General features: G+C 37.5%; 1 protein-coding gene across 6 annotated transcripts in view; it reads left to right on the top strand.

The window, feature by feature from the left end:
* The window catches only part of SH3KBP1 (SH3 domain containing kinase binding protein 1), a 415,998-nt gene that overhangs the window by 99,035 nt on the left and 300,301 nt on the right, over positions 1 to 16,662 (top strand). Inside the window, exon 1 of one of the 6 annotated variants that reach the window (XM_072615335.1) lies at positions 12,710 to 12,902. The exons of the other annotated variants lie outside the window; for them this stretch is intronic. Within the exon in view, the coding sequence (XP_072471436.1) occupies positions 12,897 to 12,902 (6 nt within the window). The 5' untranslated portion in view covers positions 12,710 to 12,896. Of the gene's footprint in view, positions 1 to 12,709; positions 12,903 to 16,662 lie in introns of those variants that run through there. 6 annotated transcript variants of the gene reach the window in all.

Here is a 16,662-nt window from a genome sequence, read left to right on the forward strand (position 1 = left end):
ATTCAAGAATGTATTTTATTTTTTTGACAGGGAAAGAATGGACGTGCTAAAAGAAACTTCACTAGTTTTCATTTTGGGGATTTTGCTCCTGTCTTCTAAGTGATTATCTTGATGTACTGACTTGGCAAATTTCTGTTCTAATGGGATGAGTCTAAGACTAAAAGAGATTTAGGGAATTAATTAATATTTTAAGTACTTTATTTACATTGAGTGCTAAGTAATTAAGCTTCATTGATTTGGTTCAAACTGTCTTTTAAACTACAATGAAGCTGTCTCTCAGAGGAAACTCAGAAATAGAGTCACAGAATCTCAGTGTTTGAAGGGAATTCGGTAGCCATCACCTCAACCACTCCTAAACCAAAATTCTCTTCCACATGTCTGACAAAGGGTCTTTGTTTAAAATGCCCCAGAGGGACAGGGAACTCATCATCTCCGGGGAATTTAAGTTTAATTAGGTTTTTTAATTCTGTCCCATGTGAGTGAGTCCTTGAACAAACTGGGAAAATAATGGTTTTGAATCAGCTATTAGATGATGCATGATTAGGAGAACATATTCCATTATTAGTGATTTGTTTTCATCTTGGGAAGAACACATTAAAGTAATTTTCTCTTGGGGCTAGTTTTAGCCCTGGAACTAGATTTTTTTCAGTGATAAAATGGGAAGCATATACACAAAATCTGTAGATGAAGCTAAGATAGGAGCATTTGAGAACATAATGATAATTGATGATGATAGTACTTTAAGATTTACAAAGTCATTGAGTATATGATCTCATTCATCCTCACTACAGCCCCGTGAAATATTTCCCCCATCACACAGTTGAGGAAACTGAGGCAAACTGAAGGTAAATGGCTTGCCCAGATTTACTCAGCTAGTGAGTTTCAGAGGTGTCTAGTCCTGTAATAAATCAGTCATGAATGGAGGAATTAAATGTCTTTAATTGAGATAACAGGATAGCAAAACTGCCAGACCTGAATACTGAAGAAAAAAGTTCTTATATTTTGAGAAAATGGGGAGGAAGTAGTATATGGTAGCAAGACCTGGACCACTTTATTCTAGTTGTTTGCCCTTCATGCCATGAACCCCAAGGGAAGGGGCAAGGACATGAGGAGCTGAGATCCAGCTTAAGCTAGATTCCTTTACAAGGTAAAATCTCAGGGTCCGGGGACTTAGGGTGTGGTTCAGGTCCACCTAGTGGAGACTGAATATTGGAAGAGTAGGAATGTAAGGACATTACTGAAATTCTGACGTTGCTAGGATCTTTAAGAGTAATATTACATTTGGTATTATCAGTTTTCTGTCAGAGGCCACATTTGAACTCAGGTCTTCTTCTGGACTCCAGGCCTGTAAGGGGTTTGGAACTCTCGGGTTATCAGGGTCATGGTGTCCTCGGGAGAAATCTCTTGGATCCATCATTCTATCCACCTCACTGCCTAACTTCCTTTCTGAGCCAGTGCCTGAAGCCTTTTCAGCAAGCAGTTCAGACCTACCTGAGCTTGCTTCTCATTGGCAGAACTTTTGGCATTCGAGGGTCACTTCCAAGTCAGGAGGAGTACTGTTGTAGAGGAAAAAGTACAAGATAGGAAAAGGATAGAGATGACTAGAATGCTAAGCAGACCAGGAGGAAAACTTCAGGAAACTGAGATTACTGACTTGGAATAACCTGAAACTCATAAAGGACATGAGTGACTTATAACCATTCAGGTATCTGATAGGAGCTTATTGAGAGAGGGAGAGGAAGACATTTAAGAAGAGGGAAATACTTAGTTAAGCCCATTTCCTATCTCCAGGATGACTGAAAATTGGCTTAAATATCTAAGAACAGGAGAATATTATTTAGGTTATAACCCATGTATATAAATTTTAATTTCCATTGACAAGTATACATTTAGACACACAAATAAAAACAAAAAACCAACATAAAACCCCCAAGAGATGCTAACTGATCATGCATGTGTCTACGAACTTCAGGTATTTGTTAGCTAGCCCCAAATAAAAGAGATGTGTATTTATTTTAGCATATTCTATGTTTTATTTTTTTGTGTGTATCCTCAGTCTTTTGCACATTGCCGGGCCTGCATGTGCCATCATTTAATAAATGTTTATTGATTTATTGATTAACTGTACCCATATCAACGTTGATTTTATAATCTTATTTAGCCTTGTCTGTGTATATTAAGGAGGCCTCATGATAGAGGGAAAAAACCAGTGGATTTGGAGGCACATTGGCTCATTTAACTTCTCAGGGTCTTAGGGAGTTGAACCTGATGGTCTCCAAGTCCCTTCTGACTCTAAATGGTAACAACACACAGTTGTGTCCTGGGTGTGGACACTGTTTTTTTGTTTCTTCTCTCTTTTCCTTGTTGATATTCTCCTTTAAATATCTTCCTCGGTAGAACTGACATAAGACATTTCTGATGACAATTTCACATCCATAAAAATGTAGAAGAAACTGGCCCAGATTCGTAAGAGACCTTCTCCAGTGGATAAGTGGTCAAAGGGCATGAAGAGGGAGTTTTCAGGTGAAGAAACACGAAGTAATCATGTTTTAATTTAAGCACAGAATAATCCCATGGAGATCATGTGCATGTTAGCTATTACCGTCACTACTACCACCCACTCCCACCATGCTGCCTCCTCCTCCTCGTCTTAGCAGCAGCAGCAGCAGCAGCAGCAGCAGCAGCAGCAGCAGCAGCACCTACACCACTACCACCACCACCAACCACCACCACTCCTCCTCCTCCTCCTCCTTTTGTTGGTATACGGAACCAATGGAAAAAGAGAAGGAATGATTAATGAAGAAAACCAGTTAGTTGACTAACCTTGGAAACCTTGGACAGTTCTAGTTATAAGAAAATCTTTTCTTTGGGAAAAAAACAACAACAACTGAAATTTGGCTCCCTTTAATTTCCATCGTTTCTATTTCCTAACCCCCCAAAGAAAACCTCAACAAGAAAACGTCAGTGACTCCCACTCCATATGCCTATATGCTCATCTCTGAAGTATGGGAACAGGCTGCAGTGATATGAAGGACATCTTTGAGATAGACAGGTTCTCATAAAACATTTTCCTGCAATAGATCAGATCTTTATAATCCACGTGACAAAAAGTACAATAAATACAAGATCCCACTGTGTTTGTTGCTTGTTGACAAAACATTTGATGAGACAGAGCAAAAGAGTTTGTGATTCTGTGACCTTGACCTGCTCCTTACTGCCTGTTCTAGGTTGATCAGGGGTCTGAATGATAGTAATCTGGGGTGCACTTGAGGTTTCCCTGAGAGTGTCATCAAACTTGAAGGAACATTTTTAGAATCAGCCCTTCCAAGTTTCTCGGAGCCTGTCTAGCTCTGAACTGAATTGAATTCCTGATATTAAAAGATCTAGAGTGACTCTCCAGAAGTTGTTCTGTTACAAGCTTACTAACTGGCCAAGTGCATTTTTTTGGCTATTGGATCTATGGATTTCTACCCTGCTTCCTTGACTTATACTGACTAAATCAGAAACCATGGATGTGAGGTTTTGTTTTTTTTTTTAATAGCATCAGTTTTTGCCACTTATGGCCACTTTCTTTTCATGTCCAAGGCCCACCGTCGTTTTGGTGAAAGAATGGTGGTTGGGGTGGAATTGGAAATGTGTTCCAGTAATTATGTTGTGTGTAATGAAGTCTGAATTAGCTTTCATTATATTGAATGTTAGTTGGAGAGAGCAACTTTCTTTAACATACTTTTTTTTTGAGGGGGAGCTTTTTTTGTGTCATGTACCCCTTGGACAATCTGGGGAAGCTATGAGCTGCTTCTTAGAATAATGTTTTAAAATGCATGAAATAAAATATATAGCTTTACAAAGCCAATGAATTATATTGAAATAAAGATATATAAATATATTCCTATCCAAGTTTACAGACCCTATGAAATTTATTGGGTGGGTGGGATGTGGAATCCCTGTGCAATTTCGTACGGTAAAAGGGATGCTGAAAGACAACCCCCCCCCCCCCCTTCTTGTTCCTATTGTTCTGTAGCCAGGTCCTTATTAGAACAGTGAGTCCCCTGAAATGTCTGCATTTCTACTGGGAAGTCTTTCCATTGGTATAGAATCTCCCATGATGATGTAACTTTTAATAGTACAATTTGAATACAACCAGCATGTCAGTAAGCATTTATTAAGCAAGCACCATGAGCCAAGCTCTGGGGTTACAAAGAGAAGAGCTCAGAATCTAATGGACAGTCTCTTCTGGGGCTTCATTCACACTACTAGGGAGATAGCATGTGACTTTGGCGTGTATTGGCTACATCCTAGACCCAGATGACAGTGAAATATCATTTTATGCTTGTGAATTGAGATATCAAATACTTTCTAAATGTCATGATGCTTCCTGTTCCGCAGACATGGCACGTTGCATGCCAACAAGACATATTTGCTGGAGTCTGACATTTGCTGTACAAGAACAGAGCTCACTTATAATTTTATTATTGTACTTGAAACAAAAATCATTAGAGTCCTTCTCTGATAAGATCTAGAAGACCACAGGATGGGGATGAGAAGAGAATCGTCTGATTCAGTAATACATATTTCTTAGGCATTCTTTCACATCCAATGTGTACACATTATGAGTGATACTTTTGTTTAGGATTTGTCAGGAATACAAACGGTATGCAGTGCCCATGCTACACCTTCATTTACTCTATTTATCATTTATTCAGGGACATGAGACATAAGCATGAAACTTTTAGAAGTAATAAAGAATAATAAGAGATGCTCTATCATCTATTATAGACAAAGTGTGGAAGCTCGGAGAAGAAAAACATCCCTTGGGCTGGTAGAGTGAGGAAAAGGTCGATGGGGAGGACAGGACTTGAGTGGAGCCTTGAGGGAGAGATTGGACTGGGAATGGGTGAAGGACAAGTGGGGAATTTCCAAATAAAGGTATTATTGGCACATGCTTTTTGAATTGATATTGATCTATGTGGCATATAATATATGAGGAACATGAAAAAAGACATTGATCTACCTGTCTCTCAAATCAAAGCCAGGTACTATAGAAAATGTGTTCTATAATATAATACAACTGTTACAGGCAGAGAGAATCTTAAGTTGACGTGATTTTCTTTATTGCCTTGTGTAATATACAGAAGACCGTGCTTATATGTTTGAAAGCAGATATTTTTGCTTTCCCCTGTAGCATGAGAATTTACTAATCAGCTTTTAGTAGATTTGAGCATGTCTACATGATATCAATTTGAATCTATTGTTACAAAAATACAATCTTTTAGGAAGTCCTATTCAAATCTGTTGTGCTACTAAATTACTAATCTGAATTTTTCATTTTTTAAATAGTTGCTTTGGAATTGTTAGGGGGCAACACAATTTTTTAAGTTTCTTATAAAAATAGAAGTTGGTTTCATGATTTCATTGGACCTTGATCTGTGACCCCCTCATCAAATGAAAACAGAATTTAAAACCTGAGGACAGGGATTGGCAGCCTCTCAGAAATGGGGTGCCAGTTTTTTTAACGCACACTTTTGTGAGTGGGAGTTAATTGTGGTGGTCTGGAGTAAGCAAGCATCCCAAAGAACTCCTCAGATGAGTGGAGATGCCTTTAATTAGATGATTACAGCGCTTTTTCTTGTCAGCTGTTTTAACATCACTTTCAGATTGATGGTGTGTGGACACATCCAATGGCTACTGAAAGTTGGTTAGAGAAATCTTATGCAACAGATGAAGGCAGAAATACATGTTGGATAGAGGGCTGACCTTGAAGTTAGGAAGACTTGGGTTTAATTTGGCACCTGTTGTATACTGGCTTTGTAACTAAGCAAGACACTAAACCTTTTAAAGCTCAACTCTCTTAAGACTAGCAGTTGCCAGGAGGTGCCAACCCTTTAATTGTAAGCAGCTACATTATGCATTGGAAAGAATGCTGGGCCTGAAGGTAAGATGTCCTGAGTTCAAATGCGACCTCAGACACATACTAGCTGATGATCCTTGGCGAGTCACTTACCCTTTGCCTCAGTTTCCTCATCTTTCAAATGGGGCTAATAATAGCATCTACCTCCTAGGGTTATTGTAAGGATCAAATGAGATGGCCCTTAACACAGTGCCTAGCACGCAGTGAGTGCTATCTAAATACTAGCTATTATTATTATTAACTTGTCTTGATAGAGGAAGTTCTTCTCAAGAAGCTCCATATACTGATGAAATTTTAGTTCCAGTGGAAAGAAGGGTAACACCTGAGATGCATTTATTACCTTGATACATTGATAAGCCATTGATTTTATCTCATGCTTTTACAAACTAACACCATTTTTTTTTTTATAGTTTTAACTCTAGAATGAAAGACTAGAGATTAATTTGTAGTTGGAAAAATAATCCCAGAAATGGAAGATGATTTTATACTGGTGCTCCATTGAAGTTTATCAGAAATAAAGCATTTTGTATTTGGAAAGTGGTTGTGTATGGTTTTCACTAGGTCAGTATAGCCATATTGAATACCTTTATTGTTTGAGTTCAACAGTTTATTCTTTACTGTGAAAATTAGTTGTGTACCGCCCCCTGCAGATGATTAAGAATGATATTTATTTGTACATTTTTGAAAGATATTATTTCTGTTGGTTGCCATTTATTTTTGTCTTTGAGAATATTTTGTCAATTGAAAACTGTCACATAGGATAAGGTATCGAAGAGCTGCAATCTGTATGAGTGGAGAGAATACTTTACTTAAAAGTGAGTCTTTTGATGAAAGCTCAGATACCATGTCGGTCTGTATAAAATGGGGAAGGGGAAGAGGAATGGGAAGTATTTGTTCAGCCCCTTCTGTGTGCTTTACTACTACTGTCTCCTTTGATCCTCACAAAAAATGAGGAAACTGAGGCAAAGAGAGGTGAAATGACTTACTCAGGGTCACCTAGCTAGTAAGTGTACTTCCTGACTCCAGACCCAGAGCTCTCATCTAAAACAATACTTGATGTGTTAATGCAAGACCTGTTGTGTCATTTTGTGAACATAAAGGTAATATGGTCATCTCAGGTCTAGGTATCATTTGGGTAAGTTTTTAAACCTTTGTTTCATTAACCTACTTTTGCTGATTTATTCTGCCTGCATTTCTCATAACATTTTGTAGATTTTTTGCTACTAAACCACAATCTCTTTCTCTGAACCCAAAAGATTTTTAAAAAGATATTATTTCTCTCCCTCCCTCCCTCCCTCCTGATCTGTCTTTCTGTCTTCCCTTCACCAAGAAGGGTGGAAGGGAAAAAAAGACATGCCGTTGAGAGGTGATATTTTCGTGAAATAGTATCTATGAAATTGCTCTGAAAAATGAAAAGTATAAAAGTAAATGTTATTATGATCTCATTTATTATTATGTTTAATTATTTTTCATGAATTCTGTCAATGCATTTTTATACTCTTGTGGATAGACGTAAATATGGCATAGATGTGAGAGAGGCAGTGTGGCATCTTCCAATCCCAATTTTCCTTTTCGATTTCATCATCAAGGTTGTCCTTAATATGTCTAGATTTTTCTCACAAAGTTTTTTTGAGATGGAAAAGTAAGCATATGGGTTGGTGGTTGTTGCTATTTTTAAAATTGCCTTAAAATAATGCCTGTAATTTTTTTCTAGGCATTTTCTAATCTCCCTCCTTTCAGAGAACTTGAGAATTGATCATTTAGTGCTCTCAGAATTGTATTGACTCCAGCAGGCATGTATACTATTCGAGTCCACCTGTTACGCTTACTTCTTCATGTACTAGAAGTGATAGTAGAGCCCAAGTGTGGTGGCTCCATTTTCTTTGATGGAAAGAAAAAATTGTTGTAAAAATCTTGAGAGAGCTTTTCCATTTTTCATGTTTGTTATACTCCAACTTTCATCTTTAAATGGTCTTAATATGATTTGAGTTAATTTGATCTTTCACTGGACCCTTTTCCTTCTACAATTCGTCACTTTTTTGAGAGTGATGCTACTCATAATCTTCTGCCATCTTTTCATATTAGGTTTGGTAAATGGGATTTTTATTCCAAATCAGTGTTACCCTTAGAGGCCATGTGCCTCCGCCTAGGAAGGAGACCAATGGTTTTCTGTCTTAGGTGATTTCTAGGTTTTTGGGCCTCCTTGTTATGATTGGTTAAACTTCCATAAGGAAATGGAGTTAACATCAATATCTTTCCTTTGTTCTGTTTCTCTCTTTTTTTTACAATGGTCACTAACACATGAGGTTGATGTTGTTTTAATTGTACTTCAACTTTTTTCATCATTTTCTTCTAATTTGGTATTGGTTTTTATCTTTGCTGCATAATAAGTTGATAATTTGAATTGCACACAGATGGCTGTTTTGGAAATGACTCCTCAAATCAATGACCAGTTATTTCTTGTCAAGATAAAATCAATTAAAATTAGTCTTCATTAGTAGATATTTAGCCTCAAGGATGAGGCAACAATATTTATATTGGCTTCTCATGTCAGATCCTGCCTTAGAGTCTTGTGTTCAGTTTTGATGCCACAAATTCAAAAGGATGTTGACAAATGAGTTTGCACAGAGGAAAACAATTAGAATGGTGAGAAGACTGGAATCTCTGACTTAAAAGAATCCTTTGAAGCCTGGATGAAAAGCACAGTTGGGATAGGGAGGAATATAAAAGCTGCCTTCAAGTTTCTGAAGGTCTACTATTTGGAAAAGAGAGCAGACTTGTTCTTCTTGACTTTAAAGGGCATAACCAGTACCACTAAGTAAAAGTTGCTGAAAAGTAAATTTCAGCTTGATATAATTTTTTCATGTTGAAAGTATCTTGTAAAAGTGTAATGGGTTGCCTCAGGAAGTCATAGATTCCTGTTTATTGGACATCTTCCAGGGGAATCTAGATTATGGCTTGTTGGGGATGTTATGGAGGTCAGTCTTGGATAGGTTCAACTTGGAAGAACTGACTCCTTGGTGTTCTCCTAGAATTCCACCAAGGCAGATCAGCATCCTCTGCAGTTTTGCATCCTGAGTCTTTCTTAAAGCCCTGAAATGATGAACGACTTTGTCCGGGGTCACACAGCCTTTATGTGTCAGTGGGACCTGAACCTGGGTCTTCCTGGTCTCCTCCTGGTTTTGGGGCCAACTCTATCGTCCACTATGCCAGGCTGACCTCTTAGCAAGACAGTTTTAAATCTTTCTGAAAGCAGATGACAACTTCATTGCCAATTTGGAAGTGTAGGAAATAAAAGCTAAGGATACAACTCATTCGGTATATTGAGCTATGACCTTCTTTTTATTTTTAAAATTTATTTATTTTTAGTTTTCAACATTCAGTTCTACAAGTTTTTGAGTTTTAAATTTTCTCCCCTTCCCAAGACTGTAATCTGATATAGGCTCTATATAAACATTCATATTAAATATTTTCACATTACTCACGTGGTAAAGAATTATAACCAATGGAATGAACCATGAGAAAGAAGAAACAAAAGAAAACAACAAGGGAAAAGGAGAGCAGTAGTGCACTTCAGTCTGCGTTCAGACTCCGTAGCTCTTTCCCTGGATGCGGCAGCATTTTCCATCTTGAGCCTTTTGGAGTTGTCATAGAGCCTTGCGTTCTTGAGAAGAGCTAAGTCTGTCAGAGTTGGTTATCATACAGTTTGGCTGTCAATGTGTACAATGTTCTCCTGATTCTGCCCACCTCACTCAGCATCAGTTCCTATAAATCTTCCCAGGTATTTCTGAATTCCACCTGCTCCTCATTTCTTATAGCACAATAGTATTCCGTTACATTCATATACCACAGCTTGTTCAGCCATTCCCCAGGTGATGGACATCCCCTCAATGTCTAATTCTTGGCCACCACAAAGAGAGCTGCTATAAATATTTTTATACATATGGGTCTTTTTCCCATTTTTATAATCTCTTTGGAGTACAGCCCTAGAAGTGGTATTGCTGGGTCAAAGGGAATGCACATTTTTATAGCCCTTTGAGCATAGTTCCGAATTGCTTTCCAGAATGGTTGGATCAGCTCGCAACTCTACCAACAGTGTATTAGAGTTCCAACTCTCCCACATCTTCTCCATCATTTATCATTTTCCTGTTTTGCCATGTTAGCCAATCTGATAGGTGTGATGTGGTACCTCAGAGTTGTTTTGATTGGCATAGTGAATAGAGCATTTTTTCACATGACTATAGATAGCTTTAATTTTTTCCTCTGAAAACTACCTTTTCATATCCATTGACCATTTATCAGTTGAGGAATGACTTGTATTCTTACAAATTTGTCTCAGTTCTCTATATATTTTAGAAATGAGCCTTCATCAGAGATACTGGCTGTAAAAATTCTTTCCCGGTTTTCTGCTTCCCTCCTAATCTTGGTTGCATTGGTTTTGTTTGTGCAAAAACTTTTCAATTTAATATAACCAAAATTATCTGTTTTGCATTTCATAATGTTCTCTGTCCCTTGTTTGGTCACAGATTCTTCTGTTCTGCATAAATCTGACAGGTAAACTATTCCTTGCTCTCCTAGTTTTCCTATAGTATCAGTCTTTATATCCAAATTGTGTACCCATTTGGACTTTATTTTGGTGTCCAGCGTAAGGTACTGGTCTATGCCCAATTTCTGCCATACTTTTTTCTAGTTTTCCCAGCAGTTTTAGTCAGATAGTGAGTTCTGAAGTCTTTGGGTTTATCAAACAGTATTGAGCTCTGTGTCTTGTGTGCCTAGTCTATTCCACTGATCCATCCAGTATGAAGCAGTTTGGATGCTTGCTGCTTTATAATACAATTTAAAGTCTGGTCTGGCTCGGCCGCCTTCCCTACTATTTCTTTTCATTAATTCTCTTCATATTTTGTTATTATTTTTTCTAGCTCTATTAAAATACTTTTTTGATAGTTTGATTGGTATGGCACTGAATAAGTAAATTAATTTAGGTAGAATTATCATTTTTATTATATTAGCTCAACCTACCCATGAGCAAATGATGTTTTTCCAATAGGTCTGACTTCATTTGTGTGAAAAGTGTTTTGCAATTGTGTTCATATAGTTCCTGGGTTTGTTTTTGGCAGGTAGACTCCCAAACATTTTAGAATATCTACAGTAGGAGCTATGGACTTATTATTTCACCCACAGCTTAACCCTCCCAGTCTCAGAGTAAACTGTGCTTAAAAAAGTAGATATCCTTTTATTTTGTGTTACAAATACAGCATATTGAGTCTCCAGGTATTGAATGTGGCAATAACTAAAGGAAAACCACTCTAAGACATATTTTCTATTTTTAGAGAACTGTTCCAGACCAAAAGGGTCTGCTATGTAGTGTCAGATGACTTTGTTGTGGTTTTGCTGAACTTTTTCCTTTGTTATCTAGGAGGGTTCATGAGATCATAGACTTAGAATTAAAAGGGGCTTTACAGATACAAGATCCAACCACTGTGTTTTACAGCTAAGAAAACCAAGACCCACTGAGATTAAGTGACTTGCTTCTGGTCATTCAGGAGGTAAGCCATTGAGTTGTGATGGAAACCAGGTCCTCTGACTTGAAATCTATCCCCCAACTTGCACTATTCTGATTCGATGTATTTGGGTATCTGGGGAATGACTTTGGTGTAGAAACAAAGACAAAGAACTTCAATAAAACTTTTTCTTTAAAAAATGAAGATCTTCTTGAATGTTTCAAGGCAGGATTAGTTGTCAGTGTTATTCATAGAAAACCATCTTTCCCCTTAAAAAAATAAACCCACAGTTTTTGCACAACAAAATGAGGCAGTGACTCTCTCCAGGAATAATGAGTCTTTAATTGCCTGTTTTTGAAATGAAGTAGAGAAATGCTTCATTGATTTGCTCTGATTTTCGCCGTGTGCTGGTGAGCATATTGTATTTCTGAAAATAATTATGAAAAAGGGGAGTGGGTCTGGTCGAAACAGCCTCATATTATGATGAAGGCCCCTGAAGCACCATGACTGATGAAAAGCAAGTAGACCTGTCAAAGCAGTGACAAGATAATGGCAGAGAGAGGAGCATTATTCTCTCAAATGCCCTTTTCATTAATTGATGTTCCTTAGACTGTCACTAGGTGTTTCTAAAATGATCCCATCGTGAAAAAACATGACGTAGCTTCTATAAACTATTTCTTTTATGTGTATGTATTAAAAAAAATCTGTCTCCATCACTATGGTTGATTTGACTTAACCCTCTCACAAGCTAATAACCTATGATTCCTTGAGCTCCGTTGGACAAGCCAGTTGGTCTTCCCCATGAGCATCTCCAGTGGGATTAAAGTCAGGTTGAAATCTAATCAAGCACCTGATAGCCTTTTTCACCCTATTCTTCAAGCACAGGAAGCTGTGAGACATCTAAAATGTTTACCTGTCTTCTTGGCCAGACTTTAAATAGGTGGTAGCCTTCGGCTGAAGAATTTCACTAAGATAATAATACTGATGCAAGTATCCCCCCACATTTCGGTAGAGTGAGTTTCTGGAAACTCTGGGGTCATTCTTTTGGCCACAAATGAGATCGTACAAAGCATAAAAAAGACTCTAAGAAGGTGCTTTTGATCAGTTCTCAGGTTTAGGTTTCTGCAGCAAGTGTTTCCTTGATCAGGAAGGCAGGGCAGTTGAACTGTGGGAGTGGAAAGGCAGCCCTTTCTTGCTAATAGTTCTGATGAGGTTATTGGCCTCTCTCCCTGGACCCCAGATCAGGCTACCTTGAGCTAGACCGCTCTTGAGGTCTTTTCATCTCTGTCACAGAGAGATGTGACCTTGAGAAGGAGTGGTTTAAAATATAGTTTCAAGGACCAACCTGACACAGATTTGTAACTGCTGAACCCTTTGGTGTCTCTGCATGTTGGCATCTGGAAGAGGTCTCTTTCTTCTCCCTTTATGGGCAACCAGTTCTGGAACAGCTGTTTAGGCAAACCTGGACTCTGTAAAGGCAGTGAGACATGAAGGTATGTGTCATCGACAGGTGGAGGTGAAAGGGGAAGAACATTAACTGCAAGGAGATTCTGGGTCCTGACCAACCTTAAGGTCCTTTTGAACTCTAAACAGAGTATGGGATTCTTTGATTATTGAGGACAGTTTTTTACCAAAGATCTGAATGACTGGAATTTTCTTTGAGTTTTGCATACAGTGGGCTCCTCCTTCTCTTATTCTAAATGCCAGTTAGACTTTTGATTTTTTTTGCCTGCTTCTCATTACCTTTCATTTCCAGAGTTACGATCCCTCTCCATAATTATACTGAGGTGGCTTCCATTTCTAGCCTCTCTCCCTATCGGCTGGATCACTTTTGGCTCCCTTTAATTCAGCTGGTTTTTCTTCCTCTTTTGCCTTCTGCTCCCTCCTTGCCCCACAGTCACCACATCCTAAAGTTTAATTACTTGTATTAATTCCTCAAGGCAGCGTGACCATAGTGGATAGTGATGACTTGGAGGTAGGAAAAATTATCTGCCTCTGTCACCTATGACTGTGTGACCATAATAAGTCTGAAAAGGTAGGTTAGAACCAGGTTGTAAATGGATTGACATTCCAGACATATGTGTTTGTATTTAGTTATAGTGCTTGTAAGGAGCCCCTGGAATTGACTGAGCAAAGGATTGAAATAGTCATTTTTGGGATATCATTTTGGTGGGTGTGAAGGAAAGATGTGGAGAGGCACCTGAGGCATTAGTCTGAGTGAGAGATAATCAGGGCCTGAACTAGGGTGGTGGCCATATGAATGGAAAAGAAGGATGATTTTGATGGTGAGAGGGAGAGATGGTGAAGTCAGTGACTCCAAGATTAGAAAGCTCGGTGACTTGAAGGATGGTAAACGACAACAATAAGGATGTTTACGTAGCACTTTAAGGTTTGCAAAGTACTTTATAAATACTGCCTTACTTTATCCTCATGACAACCCTGGGAGGTAGAAGTTAGTATTTTCCAGGTATTTTACAGATTAAGAAACTAAGGTAATCAGAGGCCAAATGTCTGAGGTAGGATTTGAATTTCACTCTTTCTGACTCCGTGTTGAGTGCTCTATCCATGGTGACACCTACTATCCTTAATAGAAATAGGAATATTTAGAAAAATGAGTTTTTTTATGGAAGGTATTGAGTTCTGTTTGTGACATATTGAGTTTGAGTTGTCAGTAGCACAACCAGTTTGAAATTTCCAGTAGCCAGCTGGTGATGTAGAATGGGAGCTCAGGGGCTGGAGATATATCTGTATCTATATTAATATCTGTATCTGTCTATGCAAACACACATATGTATGAATCTGAGAGTCATCTTTATAGAGTTGATACATGAACTCAGAAGAGCTGGAGCCATCTATTATATAGGTCTTTATTCCCTGAATTCCAATGTATTTTAGAAAATAAGTCTCTGAAAGACCCAAATTGAATCTATCATAAAGGACAGTAGAATTTATTTTATTTGTTTTTCACATTCATTTATTTTATTTTTAATTTCTGGAATAAAACAAGCATTTCCAGAACAATATAATAAAAATATTCTTGCACATGAAACTGCAAATCAGTTGTGTACAACGTGCAATTCCTTTTAAGTCTGTGATAAAGTTATCATGTAAATTTCTTTTTTCCCCTTTCCTCCCACACCCTCCAAGTTGGTTACCATTAGATGCAAATAGACGCACACATACACACACATACACACAACACATACCACACACACATATATGTAAAATTATTCTATACAAACTTCTATTTATCATTTCTTTCTCTGGATGATTGATAAATGGTCAAAGGATATGAACAGACAGTTTTCCAATGTAGAAATCAAAACAATTCATAGTCATATGAATATCATAGATTTTAGAATAATAAAAGACCCTTTCTAGTCTAACTCCCTCATTTTAGAGATGAAGATACCAGGACTCAAAGAGGTTAAGTGATTTTCCTAAAGGCACACTAATGGTAAAGCTGCTTTATATTAAAAGGAACCTAGTAAATATCACTGCTTTTTCTTAAGTGACTGAGACAGGTTTTAATTGCTTATTTCTTTGGCCTCACTGTGTTGGTGCTCTCAAGTTCATTTTCCTTGACAGTTCTTTGGATTGGCCTGCACCCCTCTCCTTGACATTTGAAGGGAAGTTGCCTTCCTCAAGAGTAAACTAGTGAATCCTCTCTCCTCTGCTGAGTTGTTAGCTTAGCTTAGAGGTATATGTCTTTTGTATGGAGGTGTTTTTGTATCTGTTGTGCAGCATTTGTTTAGGGATTTTCTATCTAATTTTTATACTCAATATTTTTTCTCTCCCTCAGCCACTTGACTAAATAGTGAAATTAATGGAATGGGCGTAAATTGCTGTATCTCAGATCTCATTATTAATTTAATCCACTGTGGGATTATTTTTCCTTTTCTAACTGTGTTTTTTCTTTTTTCTTTTCATTCTTCCTTTCTTTTTTTAAAATAAGGAAATCTTACTATCATTTCATCCCTTTTTTGGGAAAAGTTTAAAAAAATTCTAAACTTAAGACAATAAAAAGAGTGTTTCCATATACGCAGAAGAATCTAAAAGAAGATTCTGTATGAAACTGTGACTTTCCACTTAATACAACTTTTTCAAAGAAAAGCATATGGTAAATTCTGTACTTTATTTTCAAAACTGTTCTGCTTATCTGTTTTCTTCTGTTTATTTTTTAAGATCTATTTTTAAGAGTAAACTTTCTTTTTTAAAAATTATTTTTATTTGCCGTTCCAAATTCTTTCCCTCCCTCTACCTGACCAATTGAGAAGCCAAGAAATATGATACCTATTTTACAGATGAAGTCATAGAAAACATATTTCTATGTTAGCTATATTCTGAAAAAAACAAAAAATAAAGATTATAAAAATGTGCTTCATCCTCCTCTCTGAGCCCAACCCATCGGTAATCTGTCTGGAGGTGGACAGCATTTTTCATCACGAGTCCTCAGGAATTGCCATGCTCATTGCATTGATGCTAAGTCTTTCGCAGTTGATTGTCATTGCAATATTTATTTATTGTATAAAATGTTCTCCTAATTCTGCTCACTTCACTCTGTATTGGTTCATGTGAGTTTCTCCAGAAACCATCCCCTTCATCATTTTCTCTTGTACAGCAGTATTCTATCACAATTGGATATCACAGCTTGTTCATCCATTTCTCAATTAATGGGCATCCCTAGTTTTCTTTGTTGCTGCAAAAAGAGTTGCTATAAGTATTTTTGTAATGTGGGTTCTTCTGTGAATTTTTAAAAAAGTTGTAATAGCCTTTTTTTTTTTTGTTAAGCCACTGACCCTCACACCTCCCCCCACCCCCCCATCAAAAACTTTAAGAAAGGAAGAGAAGGAAAAAAACCTTTGAAACAAGCATAGTCAGTTAAATGAATCTCCATGGGACTTTGTCAAGAAATGTATGTTACTGCCCCTTGTGCCCATTACTTTTCTGTCAGGAGAATGGGTGACATGCTTTATCATGGGTCTTCTGGAGATATCTTTTATCATTTCATTCATCAGAATTTTTATCTTTCAAAGTTATTTCCCTTCAGTCTGTACAGAAATTGTTCCCTCCTTCCTCCACTTCACTCTGTCATTCATACTATCCAGTATTCACTGAAATAAACTCTTTTATCTTTTCTTTTGACGCAGTAATATTCCCTTACGTATCTGCATATCACATTTGTCTAAGATGCGATCTAAGACATTCCCTGATTCTAATTCTTTTTTTTCTTGTTCTCCTTTATATCCCACC

The sequence above is a fragment of the Notamacropus eugenii genome, chromosome 5, assembly GCF_028372415.1.
Source record: "Notamacropus eugenii isolate mMacEug1 chromosome 5, mMacEug1.pri_v2, whole genome shotgun sequence".
In the NCBI taxonomy this organism is placed as follows: domain Eukaryota; kingdom Metazoa; phylum Chordata; class Mammalia; order Diprotodontia; family Macropodidae; genus Notamacropus; species Notamacropus eugenii.